At 35.4% G+C, this 23,331-nt stretch overlaps 4 protein-coding genes across 7 annotated transcripts; all 4 read right to left on the bottom strand.

Moving 5' to 3' along the window:
* Window positions 1-8,974: 8,974 nt before the first annotated feature.
* On the bottom strand, window positions 8,975-12,647 carry LOC18053875 (COP9 signalosome complex subunit 5a). 2 transcript variants are annotated; one of them, XM_006450101.2, is made up of 6 exons: window positions 12,122-12,647; window positions 11,514-11,795; window positions 11,280-11,427; window positions 10,979-11,061; window positions 9,565-9,645; window positions 8,975-9,434 (listed from the first exon to the last, which is right to left on the bottom strand). In XM_006450101.2, exons 1-6 carry the CDS (start codon window positions 12,521-12,523, stop codon window positions 9,345-9,347), a joined length of 1,086 nt encoding a protein of 361 aa, XP_006450164.1. In that variant the 5' UTR covers window positions 12,524-12,647; the 3' UTR covers window positions 8,975-9,344. The 2 variants fall into 2 exon arrangements, with proteins under 2 accessions (XP_006450164.1, XP_006450165.1); XM_006450102.2 differs by having other exon boundaries at window positions 9,565-9,642.
* A 474-nt stretch (window positions 12,648-13,121) lies between these two features.
* On the bottom strand, window positions 13,122-19,586 carry LOC18053874 (protein KAKU4). Of its 3 annotated transcripts, none has more exons than XM_006450097.2 (13): window positions 19,101-19,586; window positions 18,798-18,850; window positions 18,541-18,653; window positions 18,005-18,120; window positions 17,772-17,908; window positions 17,095-17,277; window positions 15,821-16,091; window positions 15,580-15,659; window positions 15,376-15,412; window positions 14,627-14,687; window positions 14,130-14,218; window positions 13,852-13,981; window positions 13,122-13,764 (listed from the first exon to the last, which is right to left on the bottom strand). In XM_006450097.2, exons 1-13 carry the CDS (start codon window positions 19,369-19,371, stop codon window positions 13,431-13,433), a joined length of 1,875 nt encoding a protein of 624 aa, XP_006450160.1. In that variant the 5' UTR covers window positions 19,372-19,586; the 3' UTR covers window positions 13,122-13,430. The 3 variants fall into 3 exon arrangements, with proteins under 3 accessions (XP_006450160.1, XP_006450162.1, XP_024033213.1); XM_006450099.2 differs by having other exon boundaries at window positions 13,852-13,945; XM_024177445.1 differs by having other exon boundaries at window positions 18,541-18,650; window positions 19,101-19,542.
* Window positions 19,587-19,929: 343 nt separating this feature from the next.
* On the bottom strand, window positions 19,930-21,039 carry LOC18053873 (rust resistance kinase Lr10). The gene has a single exon (XM_006450092.2). It carries the CDS (start codon window positions 21,037-21,039, stop codon window positions 19,930-19,932), a length of 1,110 nt encoding a protein of 369 aa, XP_006450155.2.
* Window positions 21,040-21,747: 708 nt separating this feature from the next.
* On the bottom strand, window positions 21,748-22,839 carry LOC18053872 (rust resistance kinase Lr10). Its single transcript, XM_006450091.2, has one exon. The coding sequence runs from the start codon at window positions 22,816-22,818 to the stop codon at window positions 21,748-21,750; it is 1,071 nt and encodes a 356-aa protein (XP_006450154.2). The 5' UTR covers window positions 22,819-22,839.
* Window positions 22,840-23,331: the final 492 nt, after the last annotated feature.

Here is a 23,331-nt window from a genome sequence, read left to right as displayed (position 1 = left end):
CAAAATTGGAAAACCCAAAAGAAAATTTTAAATATGTTTGTTTTCCCCCCCCCCCCCCCCCCCAACCCCAAAAAATTAATGTTGCAGATTTGTGGTTAATTTGTTTATATAATGTATATAGATATATATATAGATATATATATATATATATATATATATATATAGAGAGAGAGAGAGAGAGAGAGAGAGAGAGAGAGAGAGAGAGAGAGAGAAATTTTTCAATTCAGGATTTTAAAGTATGAAGAAGTTTGGGAAAGTTTTAAAACCTTACGATTTTAAAGTGTTAATTGCATAAGACTTTAAAACTGTGCAGTTTTAAAATTTTCATGGACTTTACCGTACTTTAAAATTTCGGAACAGAAAAATATATATACATCTATATATGTTTTGCCATTCCAGGTTGAATCTTTTTCCTTTTAACTTTTTTTAAAGGTTAATGCATCTTGATTTTGCAAGGTACTTTTTTGTTATATGACGTGTTACTGGTAATGGGATATATTTGAATCAAATTAATATGAGACAAAATTGTACGTTTGTTATATTTAAACAATCTCATTATTTAATGATCTCGGTGTTAACATCGAAATTAGGTCGAGTCAGTTAGCGTTTAGATACTAGATCTCTGCGTTGATATCGAACTTATTTGGTGAGGAAGTAGTTTGTTGATCTCCAAGGACACCCACAGACTAAGAGAATATAATCTATGAGCAGATGACCTGCAAGCACCAATTTATAAGGATAGACAAAAAGTCCAAGGGTATGGGCAGGGTGGGCTTGGGTCGGCCCTAACCTTTTTGCCCACCCTAGACTAGCTGTTAGCATGCTACGTGACTAAGTATTTGGAGGTAATTAATTTCTTATGTTCGGAATGCTTTATAGCTCCTTAACATTAATGGATCAGCGTTCTCCCATTATCTAATATTGTATTGAGCAAAAATTCAACTGGAGATTAATAGTTAATAAATAAAAAAAAGGTCAAATCCAATCCATTCACTGTCAATAAATGACACATAATATAAAATTTTAAAAAATTGACGAGAATTTAAATTATGAGATGATTATAATCCAACATTAATTGGTGGCTCAATTAAATGTAAATAGGCAGAAGTTGTGAGAAAATTGAAATTGTGAACTCTACCGTTATGGCTTTATTAGGTTACCCACAAAGCTTGACCACGTGCCTTAAAATGTTATACATTGTATGTACAAATGATATTTGGCTATTTGCTTTCTTGATGATGGTTGATGACACAAAATTACCTCTCTTTGTGGTAGTTGGCATAGCTGCACAAATTATTATTTTTTCCAATACAAGAAGAACAAAAATGACTTGGAAGCTTTTACTTGGCGTGTTAGGGCCGACCAAGTTCTAATTCAACCATTCATAAGCCAAAATGCCGCTCCACTCCACCCATTCGTAAGCCAGACGTCACGTTAAACTTGCAGCCAAAATGGTTTCCTGATATGAATTAGTATTAATTCACTACTAAATTTGTAATGTGATTTTTCAAAGTTGAACAGACTCGTGTTAGTATAAGATCCTTCCTAATGCTATGAAATGAGTGCATTAAGGAAAATTTATTTTGTTCTTAAATGATAGCTCAGATAGTTTGTATAAATTAGAGGTCATAGCTATTGGTTTCATCTGCAGCCACTAAGGCAATGGGACCTAAACGTGGAGTTCAAGAGTTTGTGAGTATTGATTAATTATTTAGTAAAATATTTTATGTTACGTAATAGGACATAAACTTAGTAAAGAACAGCATTATTTCAATAATGTAAAAAAAAAAAAAAGAGGTATTAATTTAAATGAAATTCCCAATTGTCAAAACTTAAAAGGATCAAGAACCTCGACCAAGGTGGAAAGAGAATCTTAAAAGTAAAAAAGGGTAATTTTTAAAAATCTCCCATGAGGTTTGGACTTGTTGCAAGTAGATGACGAGAATTTGTTTATTTGTAAAAAATCTTCTACCGTCAGTTGATTTTAACATTAACCGTTAGTTGACTGTACAAAGACAATATTACCCTTAACAATAGTTTGTAGACGGAAATAACTAAAAAAAAATCAAAATTATTGGCTATTTTACCCTCTTTAAATTATTGATATTTTCTTAAAGTTCCTACAAAAAAGATAAAATTAAAAACTTAAAAAATCCTTTTTAAATTATTGATATTTCCTTAAAGTTCCTACAAGAAAGATAAAATTAAAAACTTGAAAATGAAATAGTTATAATCTTTACCTATGATATTGTAAATCTTTGGAATTGACAAGGATAAAATTGTCAAAAAATAGAATTTGTGCTTTTCGCGCCAACAATTTTAGTTTTTTTTTTTGTTATGTCAGTCTACAAACTATTGTTAAGGGTAATATTGTCTTTGCACAGTCAACTAACGGTCAATGTTAAAATTAACTGACAATAGGGAGTTTTTTTATAAATAAACAGATTCTCGCCATCTACTTGCAACAAGCCCAAACCTCATGGGAGGTTTTTAAAAATTACCCAAGTAAAAAACTCAAAACGGAGTCAAGAGAGTAGACGGAGCGTGCAAGTGACGCGACATAGGGAGCACTTTTAGAGCGAGCATAGCAGAAATAAAAGCGCAAAAATCTTTCCGTATGTTATGTCAATCCTTCAATATTTAAAAAATAAAAACCATAAACAACTACAATTTCGAGTTTCCAAAACGATTACGTGTCAGTGGAGGTAGGGAAATTTGCAATTCTCAAATGGGAGGGTTTGTCATCTTGTGTCCCACAACCACCGTAGCTTTCCATACAACCGTTTCCTATTGATTGGATTTTTTTTCTGCGCAATAAACATGTTGCTTCGAGTTTTTAATTCTCATTGCAAGTACAATATCAGTCTTGACCGTACAACTGTGTTTTGATCAACTTTTGATCCTTCTTGGTTTCTAATTTCTTTTATTTATTTGACGTTGATCTTCGGGTGAGTATATTTACAGTGCAGTGATGTTAGTCATTTGAGGATTGAAATAAAATCATAAAAAATTAATATTTTTCGGGAGGGTGGAAATGTCGTATTTTGGTCCTACTATTGATTTTTATCAATCCATTTTTTTTAAAAAAAAAAAATTTAAACATTTTTGAAACATCAGGCAAAATTAAAAGTGTCATATATGTCGTATAATAATGGTGACAAGGACTGAAAATGTATGTACATTTAATTTTCAACTATTTTCTACAACTAAGGCTCGGTTGCATCTAAAGATTATTCGGTAGTTGTTAAATGCGGTGTGTTGTCCAATTCATACATTTAACAAGATGAAATCAATCTCCATAAATATCATAACGTAATGACATCAATCATTAAAATAAATTATGTAATTAAGAAAAATAATCCTCTTATGATTTGATTTTTTTTTTTTTAGTTTTTTAAGATTTTTTTGTTATATGTCTTGTAGTGGTAGTGAATGAGTAAAATTCAACTTTTTTTTATTTTTTTTATTTATTAACTATTAATCAATAATTGAGTTATTTACTCAGAATATAATCAGATAATGAATGAATCCTAATTCTGTAATTAATTACATAAGTTTACTAATAATTTTTCCTTTTCCTCTTTGGTATCAATGCCCTTTCTTTCAGATGGACAACGAAGGGACCATCCATTCGTGCTTTGGAAAAAAAAAAAAGAGAACAAAATGGCGTGGAGCGTATAAATGTATGCGCTTTTCAAGTGAATAAATGCTTTTGCGTTTTGTGGTGTTAAACAGTTAAAGATTTCAGAAGTACCAAGAGCCAAACTTGACTTGCCAATTTGGCGGGACCCACTACGGGGAAAAAAAAAAAGGGGGTCGGCCATCTTGATAGGCCCTTATTAACACACGACTATTCCAACCAATCATATGGCGACGCGTGTGCTGACTTGATTACGAAAACGAACCTTTACGCTGAGGCCGTTCGATTTCGTCGTCAAAGTCTGCCACGTTCGTTTTCTTTGTTTTTAAATGAATTTACAAGGCTTTAATTATTAATATATATATATATGCAACTTTGGTACGAAGAATGAGAAAATGTGCCTGCCTACTCTTCCTTGGAAAATTCTTTTTTCCTTTTTTTTGGTTTTTACACTCAAATTTTGTCTTTTACACCAACTTTTTATAATAGTATAGATAATATATCTTTTTAAGTTAGAAAATGAGCGTTATACCAAATAGCGTCATGATGTACTCAATTTTTTTTTTTTCCTTTTAATGCTAAACTTATAATTTTGACAAGAATTAAAGGGAGATTAATTGTGGATGCAATTATGCTTCATTAGAAATAGTACACTTGTACCTACCAATGCGATTAGAATAGTATACATTATGTGGACAACACATTATGGAATATTTTGAATATCAAGATGATCCTTAAGCAAATTCATTAACTAAATGAAGACGAAAAATTGTTATTGCTTCAAACTACAAATGGAAATTCACATGATCATTTACAAGGTTCATTACTTGGACCCATTTTGAGTTTTAATGTGAATTGATTAGTATGCAAACTTACGTACAATCTTCAATAAATAAAAATATACCTAACATATTGCAACTCGTATGATCTCATATTCAAACAGCCGAGTCATAGGTCAATGAAACAACTAATAATTTTTCAATACTTGTTTAATTTTTAATTTTAAACATGACTGCTTCAAAAATTGTATTCAAAGTGTCAACATCTTATCCTGTGTTGCCTTGCCCTATGGGATTATTCATATCGATCTCTCGTCATGTTTCCACACCCGCAAATATAAATGCAAAGACCCTCAAATATCGCCGGTAGCGATGAATGGACAATTTTGAAAAAGCAATTTTCGGAATTTAATCGTTTCCCACACAAATGGGTTAAAGTCAATGAACCCTATTTAATACTAGTTCTATAATATAGCCATTTTAGACTTAAAAGGGCACACGAAAGCTTTCTAATACGAGATTGACTTTACCAATTCCTTTCTTTTTTTTTTTTAAATAAGGAATTGAAAAACATATAAAAAGTCCAAATGGTTGTGACTCAGTTGGCAGCATAGGCTGAGTTTGTGGGAAGAGTTCTCGAGTTCGATCCCCACTAAACACGTCATTTGGAAGGGGTAAAGAACCTTAACCGTGACTACACCCCGAATTCGGATTAGTCAGAACCCAATGCGGTTGCAGGATACCGAATGGCTTTCACAAAAAAAAAGTATAAAAAGAATTTGCATACCGGCACGTGTGCTTTGAATTAGAATATTTATATTACTTCTATTTGTGAAAAAAAAAACAAACTACAACTCTACAAGTTAGTATCAGAATATTTTAAAAATATACATATATATATTTTGGTTAGCGAATTTTGAGTTTGTTTCTATTTTGACCTTTCCTCTAGCAATTTGGATATGTATTATTAGGAGGCACAAGTGTAGTGGCTGTAGTTGAAAGAAAATGGCATACGATGCGATTTTTTTCAACTGAAAAAATCAAGGTTAGGCAATATATTCCCACTCACAGATCCCTCTTAATCGGTTAGGATTTGTTAGTCAATAATATAAAGGAATTAAATCAATAATGGTCCATGATTTTGGTTCTTTCGCACCCACCGTCTACTTCAGGGTCGGTCATTTGAGAGGACATTTTGACCCACTTGAGCCATTTGAAAAAATCCAAAAAAAAAAAAAAAAAAAGGGAAAAAGAAGTGAAAAATAATGAAATGGAAAATGTGTTTGGAAGGGTAGTTTCTTAGCTATAATAGGAAATTATGGATAATGAAATATTTTCTTTCTTCGACTTTTCTTAACAAATATAGAGAACGGCAATATTCGGTATGGGGACCACACTTTCGTCACTTTTTATCATTAAAAAAAAAAAAAAGTTTGTGGATCCGTAAAAGATATTAAATACAAACAATATGCTTACATGATTATTATTATGATTATTATTATTATTATTATTATTGAAGAAGAAACATTTATAGAGTTGAAGTTGAAGAAGAAAGAGATGCGGAGAGAAGAGGTGCCTTGAGAATAATTGCTACTAATGATGAGTCTCTATATTATCCATAGCCTCCAAGTTTATAAGCACCGATGCTTTTTGGTAGTGCTCTATCTTGTACTATTATACTACTAATCAACAGCTCATTAAGATTCTTAGGTCACAAAAACATGGAAGGATTCTCAATGACTCACTATTCGAAGAAACAGAAAGTGAGAGTTTTTTGTACCTCAGTCAACCTGTTCAAGGGTATACTTACATCATCAAATTTTTTATTTTTTTGGTAAACACCTTATAATTCTTTAGTTTGGAAACTAAATCGATTTGATCTAGTATTTATATGATAACATATTCATAATATTATCATCATTTTTGTTAAAAATTTGATTAAAAGTTATATTGACAATACACTAATAACTTTTATGTTATAACCACAACGATAACTTTTAAGTTACAGCACCTTAATATTAGCAAACAAAATTTTAATTACACAAATAAGAATTTTGAGAGCATTTACATGTCATATTATATTTAATTTTTCAATGGATATTGATAGTGTTGAAAACATTGTACTATCCAACATTTTATTGCGGTTATTCTCAATTTATAAATACAATGTTAATGGCAATAAAATTGATTTGATTTCGAATGCCTTTGCCAATTAAACCCTTTATTTAGCATTATAAATAGTTTAAAACTTTCAATGTTAAGTTCTTTTTTTCCCCCAACAATTACATTCTAAATTTATTGTTATTAAAATAAAAAAATTGTCAATATTGGTTTTTTTTTTTTAATTTATATTTTTGGCCCCTATCTTCTTATGATTCACATTTGTATGACCAACTAAAAAAAATTATTTAAAAACTACACGATCAAACTCTTAGGGCATAATTAATTATATCAACGTCAGAAGGGATTAGCACAATGAGGATAGACATAGTCGACGAATATAATCCGAAAATTAGCTCCCAAATTTTTTTAAAAAAATAATAAGTGTAAAAGAAAAAGGAAATGGAATTTCTACTCGAGCGAATAGACAATGGAGATGAAGTTCCGAAAAACGGTGAAATTCGTGGTCATAAACCTCTTGGAGAATTTAGATGATGGGGATGAAACAGAGAGCCACTCACCAAGTGGTCAGGGCATTATATATTATATTCGTGAAGTTTCTTATCACTTTCCATGCCATGCCACTCTGCTTGGGGACCAGAAAAACAGAATTTGAGGATACAGAGCGATGGTTTGGTTCATAATTTGAGAATGGTTATTACAAATAGAACAAATTTTATTACTTATTATTACAGATTTGAGGATACAGAGCGATGTTTAGTTATAGTTGTTTAATACTTTCTTACATTATAAAACAATATTGTTTAGTCTCTCGGATATGCATCTTAAAGTATCCAACACGACTCACTGCTTAAATAAATGACGGTATATTTTTTAAAAAATATTGGCAGAGTTTTCAGCACCATCATTCATGCTTTGAAAAGACCTGGTAGCCTGCAGGCCTCTGTGAGTGCTTGGAAGAAATGGAATTAAAGTGACGATGGACCAGCAATCTTTTATTATGGGGTCCGCAGATCCTTAGTTCTGACCTTGTAACAGCTTCAGAAACCGCATTTGATGCCCTTTTTCTTTGTGGCGTGACATGAAAGCAAAGATTGCTCACATGAATGAACCCAATCGTGACAATTGATCAAAGAGGAGACTTAAGGAGAGTCACATGAATTAACATGTGAAATATTAAAAGTAAAAATGTCGATAGCCCGTCGGGGCACGCCAGGTGTCATATATCCTGAGAGTGCAGCAAGCCATTGAGCTATTGAAGTTGTGTCACATGTTAGGGTAAGTATTAAGCTTAGACTAGAGAAAGGAAGCGCAAAAAACTTGCTAAAAGAAATAAGAAAAATGTGGTGGAGGTTTAGCACCATGTGATATCGTCACAAGTGATGCTTCGAAATCAAAACTACAAATCAAAGAGCCAAAGGCCAATATGAAGAGGACCATTTCCTTGTGAAGTCATCCCTTTTTGTGTTATCTTATAGGAATCTAAGCCAACCCAACAAATGGTGGAGAGAGAGAGTCACTGGAAGGCACGCTATGTAAGAGAGGTCACAAAAAGACTCTCTTAAAGATAAAAAGTGGTAGATTTGGTAAAGCATTTTTTTTTTTTTATATTTTATGGGCTTCTCTCTTTGGTGGGTTGTATACTTTGATGGTGATGGACTGGTGGTGGTGGTGATAAGGATGGAGCCTCTTTCAAAGGTTCTCAAGATTTTGGCATTTAATATCAATTGTAATCTGAAATACCTATAAAAGAAAGAGACTCACAAGGGTTTTGCTTGCTTGCATTGCACGTGATGGGATCGCTTGTGCAAAATATGCTGTCCTTTTCTCCCTCTGTACGGGTTTTGTTATTACTTGATTTTTCTAGTTATCTCGTCCCCCATCTATCTAAATACTCTGGTGCTGCTGGCTTGCACAATGATGTTTGGTGTATAACACTTTTCACTTATTTTCTGTTGAAAACCTTTTAATTTTTTTTTTTCGATGTTCAACCTTCAAATTTTTATTCTTAACCCTTAATTAATGATCTATTATGTGTGACAAGTTAGGTGTTAGCAACAAAAAAATTTTGAGAGAATAATAGAAAAAATAGATGTTTTTAATATAAGAGTAGGAATCACCATCTGATTCCCTCTCCATTTTATTACGAGGCATCACTATCTTATTCTCTCTAAGACAAAACATGACGGACACGGGTAATTAATTAGCTGCACCTATTATTCAATTGAGGTTCCAAGACGAGACCATCACTTGCAATCATGCTATTTGTAATTTTGTTGTATGCATGCATGCATTTGCTTCTGGCTCTTAAGGGAAATAAATTGGTTGATATTTCAATTGCCAAGCGAGCTAAAGCAAGAGCGTTCATTTAGGCTAAAGATGAGATCAAACCAAGTCCTCCTGAGTGACAGTTTTGAGTCGGATGCCCAAAGAATTTACAATTCTTCCTTGATTCGTATTTGATTTGGACAGACAATAAAATAAACCAGGCACTCGACAACCATTGTCCTTAGGTTTCATATCTAAATAATATTACGGGGCAAATATGGGGTCTCTAATGACGATTAACGTTGTCTAATTTTCCAACTTACAAATACCAAATAGTGCAAAAACTGGAATTCCGTAATAGATCCACTATGAATGCAACAAGGATTTACATTAGGGCAGAAGGTAACAAAACTTTGGCAGTCTCAGCCTGAGATTCGTTGTAATGAATTTTGAAATAAAAATCTTGGTCTGGCAGGTGGAGGGAGCATGGAAGGCAAAGGCTTCTACTTTCTTGCTGCACCATTAAGTTGCAAAAATCAGGATTCAATCATAGGTTCAGGGTCAGATGGCCCAGCGTGAGTCTTGGTGGATTGTCGAACAGAATTGAAAAGGATGTCTTTGATAACCTAAGCCCACAAGGAAAAAGAAATGTTAAAGTCAACAAAGAACAAAGTTCCCAACCAAAACTAGTTAAAATAGCTAAACTGTTCATACTATATAAGGAAAAAGATCTAAATAAAATGCAAAGGCAATCACCTGTGACATTAGACCATGAACCTGCTCAACAGTTATCTTCGCACTGTCACGAGTGATCTTAGCAAGCTGTGAATCCTCCTGCTATTCATATATTGGAAATTCATATTAAAAAAAAAATACCAGGACTAGCAGAGTGACGAAGGGGGTAAGTATGAAGAAAAAGAATATAAACTCCAAAAAGGTAAAACCAGATGCTACATAAGCATATTTTGATGAATTCAAGTGATATTAAATCACTTTATAGCAGCACTTCTTAGCAAGCAATAGCAGAGATGAGAATATCACTCAACAAGCACTCACCTACTAGTATTCCAATACACCACAGGCCAAAATAACTTAAGGGATCCCTTATTAGATATATATATATATATTCAAGAAATTGATCTACTGTTGCTTTTACCCCCCAATGTTTTCTACATCTTTGCTACAATCTTCCACTTTATAGGTAGTTTTGCTTAAAAAATTGTTTATTCCAAATAGCTTGGAAAGATAGCTTTAGTTCACTAGAAAATGATCAGCCCTAACCTCGATTTGAAATTATACGTACTGCATGAGTAAACCTTTTGTCAGCTACATGATTGGTCCTAACCTAGATGGCTTTAATCAATAAAATCATGGATTCTATCAGAGCCATAAGAGGAAAAGCTAACCAACTGAAAATAAAGTTTCAATAGAAATGCTCATGTCAGGAAAAAGTTAAAAGTATATAACTCATCTGAACAAGAACAAATTTCCTCCTGAGATTAGTCAGTTACATTTGTTTTTGCCCAAGAATGATGGTAGCCAAATGAAATGCACATAGAATCTCAACCATCTAGTAAATCAAAATTTACTTGAATGGACAACATCCAAAATGATTTGCAAATCTTCATCAATTTCTATTTATGAGACATAATCAAAACTAGTCAAGTAGACCAGGATGGATATAATACCAAAGTCAAACTATGAATATGGATGTGTTCAAACAATTGTGAGCCTATTATGAGCCACTTTTAATGTTTTAAAGCTTTAAATTTCTAGAGGGTACAGGTAAGGATACCAGAAAGTCATTTTCAAAGATTCTAAATACCATGAAGAGAGTAACTTTCTCACCCTCTTAATAGAACAAAATAGGAGGCTCCACATGCCCACTTGTAATTGTAAATGATGGAAATCATAAAAGCCCCACGACAACAGTATGCCCATGAATTTGGCATGTCCACTCATATTTTGTTGATAGTAATAGGCAGTGGATGGACAGCAACATACAGAGGCTAAAAGGGATTACATATAAATAAAAAATTCTAAAAATCAATTATTGTAGCTACATATCATCTATGAGACATTTAGCAGACCGAACCCACAGTACCTTAAGGCCAAGGCTGAAACACTCAAATCAAACAAGACATTATGCAGATAGAAAAATGACAGTTACCTCCTTCCTTCTTGGAGGGGGTGCTATTAAGGGCCCATAGCGAGAGTGAGACAATTGATTCTCAGCTTGCTCCAGCTTTTCAGCTTCAAGATGGGGGAAAGAAAAAAAAAAAAAAGATCATCTCAGCAAACAATAGGAAAAACCTTTCAGTTAATCATATAAGCATGATCATCCATACTGCAATCGAAGACTAACCTCAAGCAATTTAACTACCTATATGCAATTCTGCCAATTTGAAATAACGACAACAATAGAAATTGATAAAAAGTCATATAAATAAAATTGATAACAAAAAGATTACCTAAATCCGAAATTTGTCCTGCAACATAGTCCCCATTACCAAGCAAAGGCGAAGATGAAAGAGTATTCACCCAGTACTTGTTCCACAGCAGATCCAAAAGATGGCAATCAAGAGAGGACTTAAAATAAGTAATATCCAATGAATAATACTGCAAAAAGCAAATATACATGCAGAGTTAGCCAACAGCGAATTATGCAAACACCTAAATGAAGATACAATGAGCAGCATAATAACCTGTTTACAATGCACACCAAAGTCTTCAATCTTATTCAAAGGAATGGTCTGATACTCAGAGATGGGTTCATCCGGAGGCTTGTATCCTTCAGGATACGTCCTGAAAGCTCCAATCTCAACTTTCCCAGCAGAAACAGTCCTAGTAGGATCAATCACAACAGCCAAAAATGGCTCCTGAAACTGCTGATTAAGCATTTGAGTTGAAACATCAATACCCGAAAGCCAGCATCCATAGCCAGGATGTGAATGGTACCACCCAACAGCATTCTCCAGACGTCCGGCCTGTACAACAAAGCATTCTTTGTATGAATCACATATACAACTGCCCAGTATTTGATAGAAAGAAAAAGGACAACTAAATCATTTTTTTAAAAAAAAACTACCAATAATTCAGCTAATACACAATATTATTTTTTTTAAAAAAATGAAATAATTAGGGTTTATTGAATTGTATTCTTATTTGGCCATTTGCTCATAATCCAAACAATGTCTATGGCCAATTTCTAATTTTGAAGAAATGATTTAGTTAATTTTGGGTTTTATTCCAAGATTGAAAATTTAAAATAATGAAAAGAAAAGAAAAGAAAAGAAAGAAATTAAATAGTAACCTGTTTGTTGGTTTGGGAATAATCGACCATATATTCATAAGCATCGGCCTGAGCATTAACCCTGGTTTCGGTACCTTCAACGGGCAAAGCAAAGGCGTCCATGACAATGATGGCGTCGCCGTCGGTTTTGCCTTGCATAAGGCCCATGACCTCGATGGTCCCACCGGATCGCGCATGGACGACCATCTTGAGGAGGGCGAGTGCGGAGATCTTCACGCGCTTGAAGTAGTGAGGGTCATTGACCCAGGGCTTCTCTTGCTGGAACTTGGTCTGCGCCCCTTCGTCGTAGAAGAAAATCGCGTCCGATGCTGACGTGTCGGCTGTTGAGTTTGTCGGCGGTGTCTCCATCGATACTATGTTGTTTTCCAGTTCCCATGTCTTTTGCGCTATTGACGAGTCCATCGATACTATGTTGTTTTCTCTCCCTCTCTGCCTACACCCTACACTGTCTGGAACAACAAACAAGACGAACACCAACAACACCAACAACAATTCTAATTTCTATATATATATATATATATTCTAATTTCTGTATATATATTCTTTTTCATTCCTCACTTCTCTTAATAACTCAACTCTGCTTTTATTCATTCCCCCTTTGCACACCGACACGTCGTACTGCAACAAACGACTTGTTGTAATACTTTTACCGTTAGGCTACTGCTTCACATCGTTTATAATTACAGAGCAGTACCAGTCAGAAAGCAAAGGTCAAAATTGCAATTTTGGTAAATTAATGTTCCTTATTAAATAATAATAATAATAATAAAGTTAAAGCTGGCTCATTAATGGTAAGTAGTAGCCTTAAGAGTAAGGAACAACAAACTAATAGATAAAAACTCATACTCTAATCTAATGTATTTTATTATTATAAATAATGATAATAATAAAGTCACCCTTCAATTTGGTACTGATGAAGAGAGGTCTAATAATGTTGCGACAATCGAGTCGAGAAACTGCTGGGACGAGATCCAGGTTGAAATTGAGATTGAAGAAAGAATAAACACAATCAAGGACTGACATTTCTTGACAAACTAATACCAACCATCTCATCTCATAAATTAATACAGTGGTGCTTCTTCTACACGGACCAAAAGTACCAAATTGGCTTACAAAAGCTTCAAAATCGTTTTCTACACTAGAAATTTAAAACCTAAATCTCCTGAAAAGTGAATAATGCAACAAATGAAGGGAAAACAAAATCCTGACTCCATGAAATTACCAACTTCACTACAACAGATAGATGCTCTCCTTTTCTCTGAACTAGCTTACAATTAATTTTACACTACCATCGAATACAATTTCCATATTATTTACCCCGTCCCTTGCCCCGTCGATTGTATCTACTCGGTTTCTTTCCCTGTTGCTCCTCAGCAGCACCAGTGGTCTTGCGGCGTTTTGTACTTGGTGTAATCAGGTCCTGTGACAGCCCTTCTTTCTGCATGCTGGAACTGTTTTGAGAGCACGTGGCGATGCTATCATTTTGATGCGTTACTGGTACATCAATTGAAGCTTCACTCAAATTTTCACCAACCTCCCCCGTAGGGGCACTTAGAGGAACTTCGTCATGGCCAGAAGCAACTGGATTATGATTCTCATTAGATGGCCTAGAGTCTTGTTCTCTATCCTGTCCTGGGGACAAGCTGAAGGAGAGCATAAAAGTTTATTAAAATCCAATTTGCATAAATTGGGACCAAATGTCCAAAGTAGCAGGGTCAGCCACCATTTACCTAGATTCTGAAGTAGGGAAACCATTAACAGCAAATGAACCACTTTTCCCAGTCAGTTCCTTTGAAGTCGGACACTTTTGTTTATTTAGCGAATCTGGAGTTGCATTCAGTGCCAACACCACTTTTAAACCTTCAACAGTAGGGGAACACAGAGAAACTAGAGTAAAACCCACATCCCCAAAACTTCATCTTCATTTTTGTCTTAACCCTGACCCCGGCTTAAAACTACAATTATAAGCTTCGGTACATCCACATACAGGTTGGTCTAGAATTCTTACCTTCTGCAGTTCCTCCCACCAGAGTGCCAAATGGATGAGTACTCCCATTAGTTTCCTTAGGGCCATCAATGTTGGCAGCATCAGCATCACTGTAATAAGCAGAGATGCAAGACTTTATAAGTTGGATGAATATTTTTTATTTCAATCCTTTCTTCTTTTAATTCTTCCCTTATTGTGTAATACATTTTTTAATTTTTTTAATTATTATTTTTTATTTTTTATTGAACTCTAGACAATTAACTAGAGAAGTTCTTTTACCCATTACCAAAGTACTGGTCATTTTTGGCATATTGCAAGTAATTTTTTTCTCTTTTTTTGGTCACTATATTGCCAGTAATTAATACAAGAACACGTTATAGCAAAATAAGCAACCGATTTTGTTTAGGTACTGAGAAACCTTAAAAGTTGATGCAACACAAACTTCAAGAAGGAAAAATTGAGATGATAATTATCCTAAATAAGGTGGTTATACTGGTGAATGGGAGAAAGAGACTGACCTTTGTGATGCTGTCTTGATGTCATCTAATGATTTAACTCTTTGTCCAGAGCTTAGTCTCCCTTTGACGCCACCCCACAAGCCCAAATCGAGTACATTTTGGTAACGAAGGACAAAATTATTGGAAAGTAAGAATTGAACCCCAAAAAGAAAAGGGGAAAAGAGAAGCTTCATGCACTAATGCAATATTCTAGGCTCTGCTCACATAATGAAATTTCTTTATGGATTATATCCAATAATACTTGTAATCCTTCCTAACATCTCAGATAACATATAATTATGTCTTCCATTTATGCTGATTTAATTTAAGCTACACAAGGGACATTATAACTCCACAAACAGTGCACATAACATTTAGCTACTGGAAACCACAACCACATGACAGGATAGAAGCACTAACAAGAAGCTCGAGAGCAATCTTAACAAAAAAAACCACTGTAAACTAAAAAAATCTTTAAGAGCATCACAATAATTAAATCTTTGACTCATAAAGCTTAACAAAAAAAGTTGACAAATAATGTAAAATAACAATTATTTCAGATGATTAGGTTCAACTTGCTATCGGATAGCTAACAGACTAAGTAAGTTCCATGTAATTCCAGATGCTTTAACAAAAAAAAATCTTCCCCCCGGATAGAAAGATTAAACGAAAGAAATACTCAAATGCACGGAATTTAAGAATTATTTGGCTACAAAAATACAGACAAAGTGCTATGATGTTGCTTTTAGTAAAAAGGTTAAAAGTATTACCTGTTGTTCCCATCATGGACTGAATGCCTTCCAAGGCCTTCATGAAGAGCAATTTTTTTGCAATTGACGTCAGCAAGTTGTAACATTTGTGAAAAACAATACCAACAAATCAAATGCTTAAAACAAAGCATGCATTCGCATATATAGACAAGTAAAAAATTATGTGAAGGAAAAAGAAATTTGTATTCATTCAATCTACAGTACCTGATTTTGTTCAGAAGCAGCAGTAGCTGGATTTGGTGGCACAGCTCCTTTTGGTAACATATCCTGCACCACCTGTGTGACTGAAGGGACAAAAAATGAGGCTCAATGAATTAGGTTATCTATAATTCAATTTCTAGCATCCTAAAATATTAAACAAGATCAAGTGATCCATCCTGTTACACATAACAGATATTACGAATAACCAACAGAGTTTCCCCTAAAACAGTAAAATAAACCACACCTGGAAAGCCATATGAAGTAGATAAGCCTGTGGCCACATTTACAGATGCAGCTACTGGTTTTGTAGAGCTGTGCACTTTGTCTCTCAAACTAGTTAATGCCTCACTAGCCACTAAAGAATTACTCATGCTCTTATTCTCTAGAGCAAATGAGGACCAATCAATTTTTGAGGAAGGTGGAGTCCTAAGCATTTCTTCTGTGGCTTTGGATCTCACTTTTCGTATTTCCTCCAAGATATTCCATGAACCAGAGGCAGGGGAATCCTTTTTCATCTGCAGGAGAGACAATAAAATAAAAAGAATCAGCATGCAGGATAGAAGAGACAACCTTAGATCTTGCCTTTTTCCTTTTCCCTTCTTCGTTTTCTTAGTTTCCCAATCAAGAATATTGTGTTGCATAAAAAGTTCAACATTTTGAAGCGTATCGGAGAACTGTACTCAAAACACAGGACTTCCAGTTGAATATTTTGAAACATCCACCTCAAACATAATTCAGCATCTACCATGAATTTGCAACAAATGTAACTGCGACACACCTCATCACAGTTCCCCCTGCCAAATTCATTTCAACAAATTCAAGAAACAGTCCAGCGCTTTGGTCTCATCATGGCCAGGTTTCCTTAAAGAGTATATTCTACCCTACCATCTATCACTATATCAGATCTTAGGCGTATTCCTGTCAATTTAACTTAACTTGCCACCAACCTGACCTTTGCTAATGAATTCCCAACTCTCAATTTGCATTTCATAATTTTAGAATAATGCCAAATCATTCTCCCAAAAAACTCACTTACATACATCATTGACCATGAACAAGGACCAAGCAAAGTCAAACCAACATCATTTTTTTCTTTTTGATTGAAAACTAAGAAAACTGCATTAAAATGAATGCGGAACTCGCAAAAGTGGACAAGAAATCTGCTAAAATAAGATCAGCATGAGATGACAGAGACAAGAGACCTATAAACAGAAAGCTAAAAAGTTTCAATATAAGCTGTCATAGCAGCAATTCTCTAAAAAAGAGCTCAAAGATACAATTATTAACCCAACATCCCCTTCTATCAGATGCAAAGAAAAAAGAAGAAGCAAATATCCTGAATTTCTTTGGAAACTTGGAAACTGAAGCCCATACAGAAGCTACAAACCAAATTTTATCCTACGAGAAACTAATGCCTTCGTTGCCTTTAGCATCAGAGCTAATTTGTATTCATCGCAACAGAGAAATGGAACGAAACCACAAAATATACATTAAAAAAAAAGAAAAGAATAGAAAAACCTTGGATGATGTGAAAGAAGTGTAACCAGTTGAATATGGCGTTTCTTCCTTAAAAAGCTGAATTCCTGTTGGTGATGGTGATCCACATTCAATATGGTTTGCAGATGGAGATGCCCATGGAGGCCGTGTTTGCATATACGATTTGGCCATATCTACTGGAGAACCTAATTCACCTTCGTTTACCTGCATTAGAAAAAATCAAACCTTGAATATAGAACTGGCATCACCTTGCATACATGCCTCAAATCATTTTAAATCTAAATTGGTATTAACCTTTTATTTTCCCACACTAAAAGAAGCTCCCAATGGTTGTCATACAAATGTATCACAAAGAAGTAATACATAAATAAAAATGAAATCCATTCCCCCCCCCAACAAAGAACCGCAAAATTAAATGTTATGGAGGCAGGGAAAGTAAATCACATTCTGAAATGTCAATTTCAGAAAACAAATTTCTGGCATCTCTTACAGGTGAAAAAAAAAATACTCAAGATGTCTAGTCGCGCCATTTAATGAAAAAATTACAAAAAGAAATGGGAAATATAAAAGTTGATTAACAATCTTAACAGTGCAGCAAGATAAGAAAATAAAGTGTTTAGTAATGAGGGCCACACTAGAAGTGACTGAAAGCAACCATAAAGTTTGCTGCTGACACAATATAAAAATCAATTACTAACATGTGGTGACATAGCAGAGTTCAAAGCGCAGGTTCCAAGTTCCAATTCTGAATTTGGACTCGATCCTGATTTCTTCTCCTCTAACCATTTTTTTGCCTCCATAATGGCTGTACAACGGTAATCAGGGATGTCAACATCTGAAATACAAATGTAGCAGCAGTTATAATCCAAATTTAGCAGATCAATTTTCAAAACTTTTCCTTGTTTTTGGTAGAACTATTACAAAGCAATACCACTGCCAATTGTTCGGTTTCGTGGTTCACTTAATCTCCAATCCTCTGTGTCTCTAATGACAGGGCTATCAACAACCCTTGATTTGATAATACCTGTCAGCCTATTGCACTCTTCCCTGGTCCAATATAAACAGCCATTCAGATCATGGAGTGAAATCATTTTCAAAAGACATAAAAAGTGATTAAATAGTTGACAAAAAACTTGGAAGAGGAATCAACTCATATTTTCTCATAGAAATGTGGCAACAATTTAAAATAAAAGCAAATATCCAAAAGGGTTTTAAACTTGAACTCAGAATCGAAGCAAGTGAGCCAAAACTTGAAACTTTTCATATGATTGAAAACAAATAAAACTATGCTGATACAAAAATTCCAACACAAGCTAGTTGCACTATATCACAGAAATTTAAAAAGCCACTGACTATAACAGAAAAATACAAAGCAAACAAGTGGTGAAAAAAGAAAAGGATCCAATGAAAACAACAACCATGAAAAGTCCAAATTATGATACAAAGAAGCTATGGATTCACAATTACCTCGAGAAAGTCACCTGCACTAGAAGCTGTTCTATTAGACGCTTGGTTTCACTCTTCCCGACGGTGGGTTGATGTGGGCTCCTGACGTGCTCAATAATGTCTAATGTCCCCTTCTAACATAACCACAAATAAAACATTATATATCTACATGTCAAATTAGAAAAAGCTAACCTCAATGACAATCATTGGACAGTGATTTCAAAGAGAACAAAGAGTCCGAACAGAGTTATAAAAGAACATAAAGGATGACAATTTACCTTTTTCATTGTATCAGTAGCATCATTTTCATCTTCATCATCAATATCCTCTTCTGAAAAATAGAAGTGATTTATATAATTTGAAGAATTGAGAAGCATGCGAGAAAGGCTGAAGAAACATTGCTATAAATTTGAAGTAGGGAAATAATTTCTTAATATTAGTTTCATTATTCACGGAAAAAAGAAAAGTACTGCATAGAACAGCGTTAAAATTTTAAAACAATAGGAGTAAAACTGCACACAAAAAGATAAAAATGAGGCTGACTCGGAATAATTAAACATAAGCAACAGAGGAAACAGAACCTGAATCAGAATCTGACGAGGAAGAAGAAGAGGAGTCGTCATTAGTGAAGACGGAAGAGAGGAGTTTGCCAGCGCCGGTAGCAAGCATGCGAGTGGGCGAGTAAATAAGTCTGGAGAGCCAATTAGGGTTTTGAGGGTTGGGGCTGGAATTGGGAGGAGACTGGGGCCTGTCGTAGGGAGTTTTAGGACCCCCGGTTCGCCTGGCTCGAACCATTTTGCCTCCGGATCGAGGCTCGGAAGCTCGCAGCGTTCTCGAAATGCTGCTTGCCATCGTGGCAGTAGCTGGCGGTGCGAGAAACGAAAATATGAAAATGAAGTTCGTTGCTGGAACCTGGAGAGGCTAAAGATACACGAGTCTATTGATCTGTTTGTGCCGTTAGTAGCGGTTGTTAACGGTGGTTATCAGATAATTTGACGTGGCACGATTTGATTCGTCCTAGAACTCTGAAGATCGAATTTTTGTCTCCTTTTTTTTTTTTTTTCTTTTCTCCCCTAATGCTTATATTGTTACAACTGTTTAAAAAAAGGAAGGCGTGCGTGATTTTGAAATAGAAGTTAACGTGAGTACACTATGGTTGGCTGAAAAGGTCATTTTTCTTTTTAATTTCACATTTATATAAATACAATAAAATTGCAAATTAATTTTGTTTGACATCAGTAGGCACCGCGGTCACAAAGCTTGGACGTGGCCAACTAAGATCATCCATTTATAGCATCTTGCACGGATTCATTTATTGCAATTTCACATCTTCTTCATTTAAGATCATTGCATAATGGATACAATCATTAATTGATAATATGTCGTGTGTTTATACAATTCTTGTTCCATTTAATTTGATGAAACGGCAAATCCGGAGGCTCCATACTTGGCTATAATGGGACTGGACTCTTGGTACCAAAAAGATTCACCGCCTTGTCCTTGAGTTCCTTCGCTTGCTAGATGGCTTGACCCATTGACGATTCTACATGGTGATTTGAGTGCATCCATCCCAATTGAATACAAATACCGAAATGGTTTTGGTGGTGCTACAATCTCAACTCCCCCTTCTAGCATTTTTACCACAGCACTCATTGGAGGCCTTGCCTCTGGACAATCTTGTACACACCACAACGCCACCATTGACATTCTTTCAGCTTCCTCTCTGTCATTTTCTTCTATCCCACAGCCTAATACCTTTGCTGCTAACTCACCTTTCTCATACTCATCCCACACTTGTTTTGGAAACCAATCAAGGGTATCCGAAGAACAATCCTGAGCATTCTTTCTCCTTCCTATTATCTCAAATAACAACATTCCAAAGCTGTAAACGTCACATTTCTGCGTAATAGGATAGTTTCTCAATAAAAATTCGGGTGCCGAATAACCTGGAGTCCCCCTGTAGCCTGACGTAGAGTCATGGGTGTTTTCAGGATTACACAGCTTCGCAAGCCCGAAATCAGCAACCTTAGCCGAGAATTTCGCATCTAGAAGGATGTTAGCGGGTTTTATGTCGTAGTGAATGATTCTTTGGTTGCATTCTTCGTGTAAATACGCAATACCTCTGGCCGTCCCAATAGCAATATCAAGCAGTTTTTCCCATTTAAGCACCTCTGTATCGGTGAATAAGTACTTATCCAGTGAGCCATTTTCCATGAACTCGTATACTAGTGCTGCCTTTGTTTGATCATAACAGAAACCATATAATCTGACCAGATTTATGTGATATGTTCTGCCAATGGTGCCTATTTCAGCCATAAACTGTGCTTCAACTCTTTTGTTTAAACATGTTTTCAGGATTTTCGCAGCAATTTTCACCCCATTCGGAAACTGTCCTTTGTAAACTACACCAAAACCTCCAGCACCCAACTTTGTTGAATAATTATTTGTGAAACTACACAGCTGCTCAATTGTGAACCTAACCGGCTTCTCCCTTGCAATATCTCGCAGGAATTTCTCCATTGTCTGTTCACCATCCTTCAAATCTTGGACAGTTTTCAAGGATGCTTCGGGAACTGTAGGTTCTAATCCTTTGACGTCTTTTGAACTTATTATTTTTGCCAAACAGTAAGCTACAGCGCCTATTATTGCTAAGATGGCCAGTACCAGAATTGTAACTGCAAATTATGTAAAATTAAATCAGCTGCGAAATTAGGCTCTCTTTTTCTCTAACAAGTGTAAGAGCTTACCAAGAGCGCCCGCCAGTTTGTGATGGTGACCCGTGTTCCAAGTTTGAGAAAAGATTGTTGGCAGTCTGAGGACAAGAATATTGGAGAAATCGGGAAATTAACATTAGAATCAAAATCAGTTTGAAGTTGAACAGTAATTAAACTTTGGGAGATCAGTTGAGCAGAAAAAAGTCATAGTTCGTACAATTTACTAATCATGTGAGGCACTCGTTTATTTGAGAGAGTATTTCCCCTGGATCCTGGCTTTTGAGAGCTTAGATGCTGCAGCAGCAAAAGTTGCCTTGTTAATGCTTTTCCCATTTTCAAAGACATTGCTAATTATGGTTCTGATACTGCTTAGTTACAATTTACAACGACAGACAAAACTAAGGATACAAGAAAAACACAAGGCACTAGCTTACAAACTGAAAAAAAATATATATATATACAAGTATTGGAAAATTCATGGAATGGAGAGCACAAGGCACAAGCTTAGTTATTATCAGCAAGTAGCTATTTGTATTTCATGCTTGGCCATTATTGGAGTGGTCTCCTTGTACCAGCGAGATTGATTAGAGGAATCTGAACCATCACTAGATTCACGTGACTTCCACCCCGTCATCTTATTTAAGTCCAAGTAGCAAAATGGTTTTGGTGGTGGTAAAACTTCCACCACTCCCTCCAGCATCTTGACCACGGCACTCATTGGAGGCCTATCTGCAGGAGAGTCTTGCACACACCACAAAGCCACCATACACAGTTTTTTTGCTTTCTCTTTGCCTTTCTCTTCAATCCCACATGCCAGTATCATTGCACCCAATTCACTTTTCTCATATTCTTCCCACACGTATTTTGGAAACCAATCAAGGCTCTCGGAGGCTCCAACAATTGCATTTCTTCTCCTTCCAACAATCTCAAATAACACCATTCCAAAGCTATAAACATCACATTTATGTGTAATTGGGTAATTCCGTGATAAAAATTCTGGTGCAGAGTAGCCAGGAGTGCCCTTATATCCACTAATTGTAACATGAGTCCTGTTCCTATCACAAAGCTTTGCAAGCCCGAAATCTGCTACCTTAGGAGAGAAGTTTGCATCTAAGAGAACATTTTCGGGCTTTATGTCGTAATGAATGATTCTCTGTTGGCATTCTTCGTGCAAGTAAACTAAACCCTTCGCTGTCCCTATAGCGATTTCGTGCAACTTCTCCCATTCTAGTGCCCGTTTCTTGCCAAACAGATACCCATCAAGTGAACCATTTTCCATGAACTCATAAACAAGTGCAGTCATGCGTTGGTCGTGGCAAAAACCATGAAGCCTAACCAAATTTATATGATAAGTTCTTCCAATAGTTCCCACTTCAGCCATGAATTGCTTTTCAGCAATTCTGCCTAGGTTCCTATTAAGAACCTTCACTGCAATTTTCACACCATTAGGAAATTGTCCTTTATAGACTTCACCGAAACCTCCAAATCCTAACCGAGTTGAATAATTGCTTGTAAAATTATTTAGCTGGAGAGAAGTAAACCTGACCGGCTTCTCCCTTCCGATTTCTTGAAGGAATCTCTCCATAGTTTGACCAGCTTCCCATATTACTTCAACTACGTCCTCTTCAGGCTTAGCAGCAGATGCAGCATTTCGGGTTTCTGTTTCCGCAGGATTTTGCTTTTCCCAAAAATATCGGATGATATGAAATACTACCATAATTACTATAGGTCCACCTATTACCGACGCGAATGCTATAACTGCATGTTCATAAAAGCGTTTCAGATTAGTGAAATAATAAATTTAATTGCTTAGCACAGCATTTAATGTTAAGCTTAGCATATTTCCGTACACACGGTGTAATAACTTTAAATGCTTAGCACAACTTAGATCAGTACAACATCAAAATTCGATTATTACACCATTCAACAATATATTGTTTGTTGAATTGTCGATCCTGTGTTCATAAATATGTGCTTTTGCTATCATGTGTGATAAAATACCACTAATCACAGCCCTGTGTCTGCGGGTCTTTTTTTTTTTTTTTGGTGGGTGGGGGGGGGGGGGGGGGGGGGGGGGGGCCCCCCCTTTTTAAGATTT

The sequence above is a fragment of the Citrus clementina genome, unplaced genomic scaffold (genome assembly GCF_000493195.1).
Source record: "Citrus clementina cultivar Clemenules unplaced genomic scaffold, Citrus_clementina_v1.0 scaffold_1, whole genome shotgun sequence".
Taxonomy (NCBI): Eukaryota; Viridiplantae; Streptophyta; class Magnoliopsida; order Sapindales; family Rutaceae; genus Citrus; species Citrus x clementina.
Note: the sequence above shows the minus strand (reverse complement) of the source record. Positions and strands in the feature narration are given on the sequence as shown.

Excerpts from the sequence above, each read along its gene's own strand:
- LOC18053875 (XM_006450101.2), bottom strand. The coding sequence starts at position 12,523 with ATGGACTCGTCAATAGCGCAAAAGACATGGGAACTGGAAAACAACATA. Across the intron at positions 11,428-11,513 it reads TTGGTGTGCATTGTAAACAG|TATTATTCATTGGATATTAC; the intron begins GTTATTATGCTG and ends TGCTTTTTGCAG. Across the intron at positions 9,646-10,978 it reads CCCCTCCAAGAAGGAAGGAG|CAGGAGGATTCACAGCTTGC; the intron begins GTAACTGTCATT and ends ATATATGAATAG.
- LOC18053874 (XM_006450097.2), bottom strand. The coding sequence starts at position 19,371 with ATGGCAAGCAGCATTTCGAGAACGCTGCGAGCTTCCGAGCCTCGATCC. Across the intron at positions 15,413-15,579 it reads CTGCTTCTGAACAAAATCAG|GCCTTGGAAGGCATTCAGTC; the intron begins GTACTGTAGATT and ends CTCTTCATGAAG. Across the intron at positions 14,688-15,375 it reads GTCCATGATGGGAACAACAG|GGAGACTAAGCTCTGGACAA; the intron begins GTAATACTTTTA and ends GTGGCGTCAAAG.
- LOC18053873 (XM_006450092.2), bottom strand. The coding sequence starts at position 21,039 with ATGGAGAAATTCCTGCGAGATATTGCAAGGGAGAAGCCGGTTAGGTTC.
- LOC18053872 (XM_006450091.2), bottom strand. The coding sequence starts at position 22,818 with ATGGAGAGATTCCTTCAAGAAATCGGAAGGGAGAAGCCGGTCAGGTTT.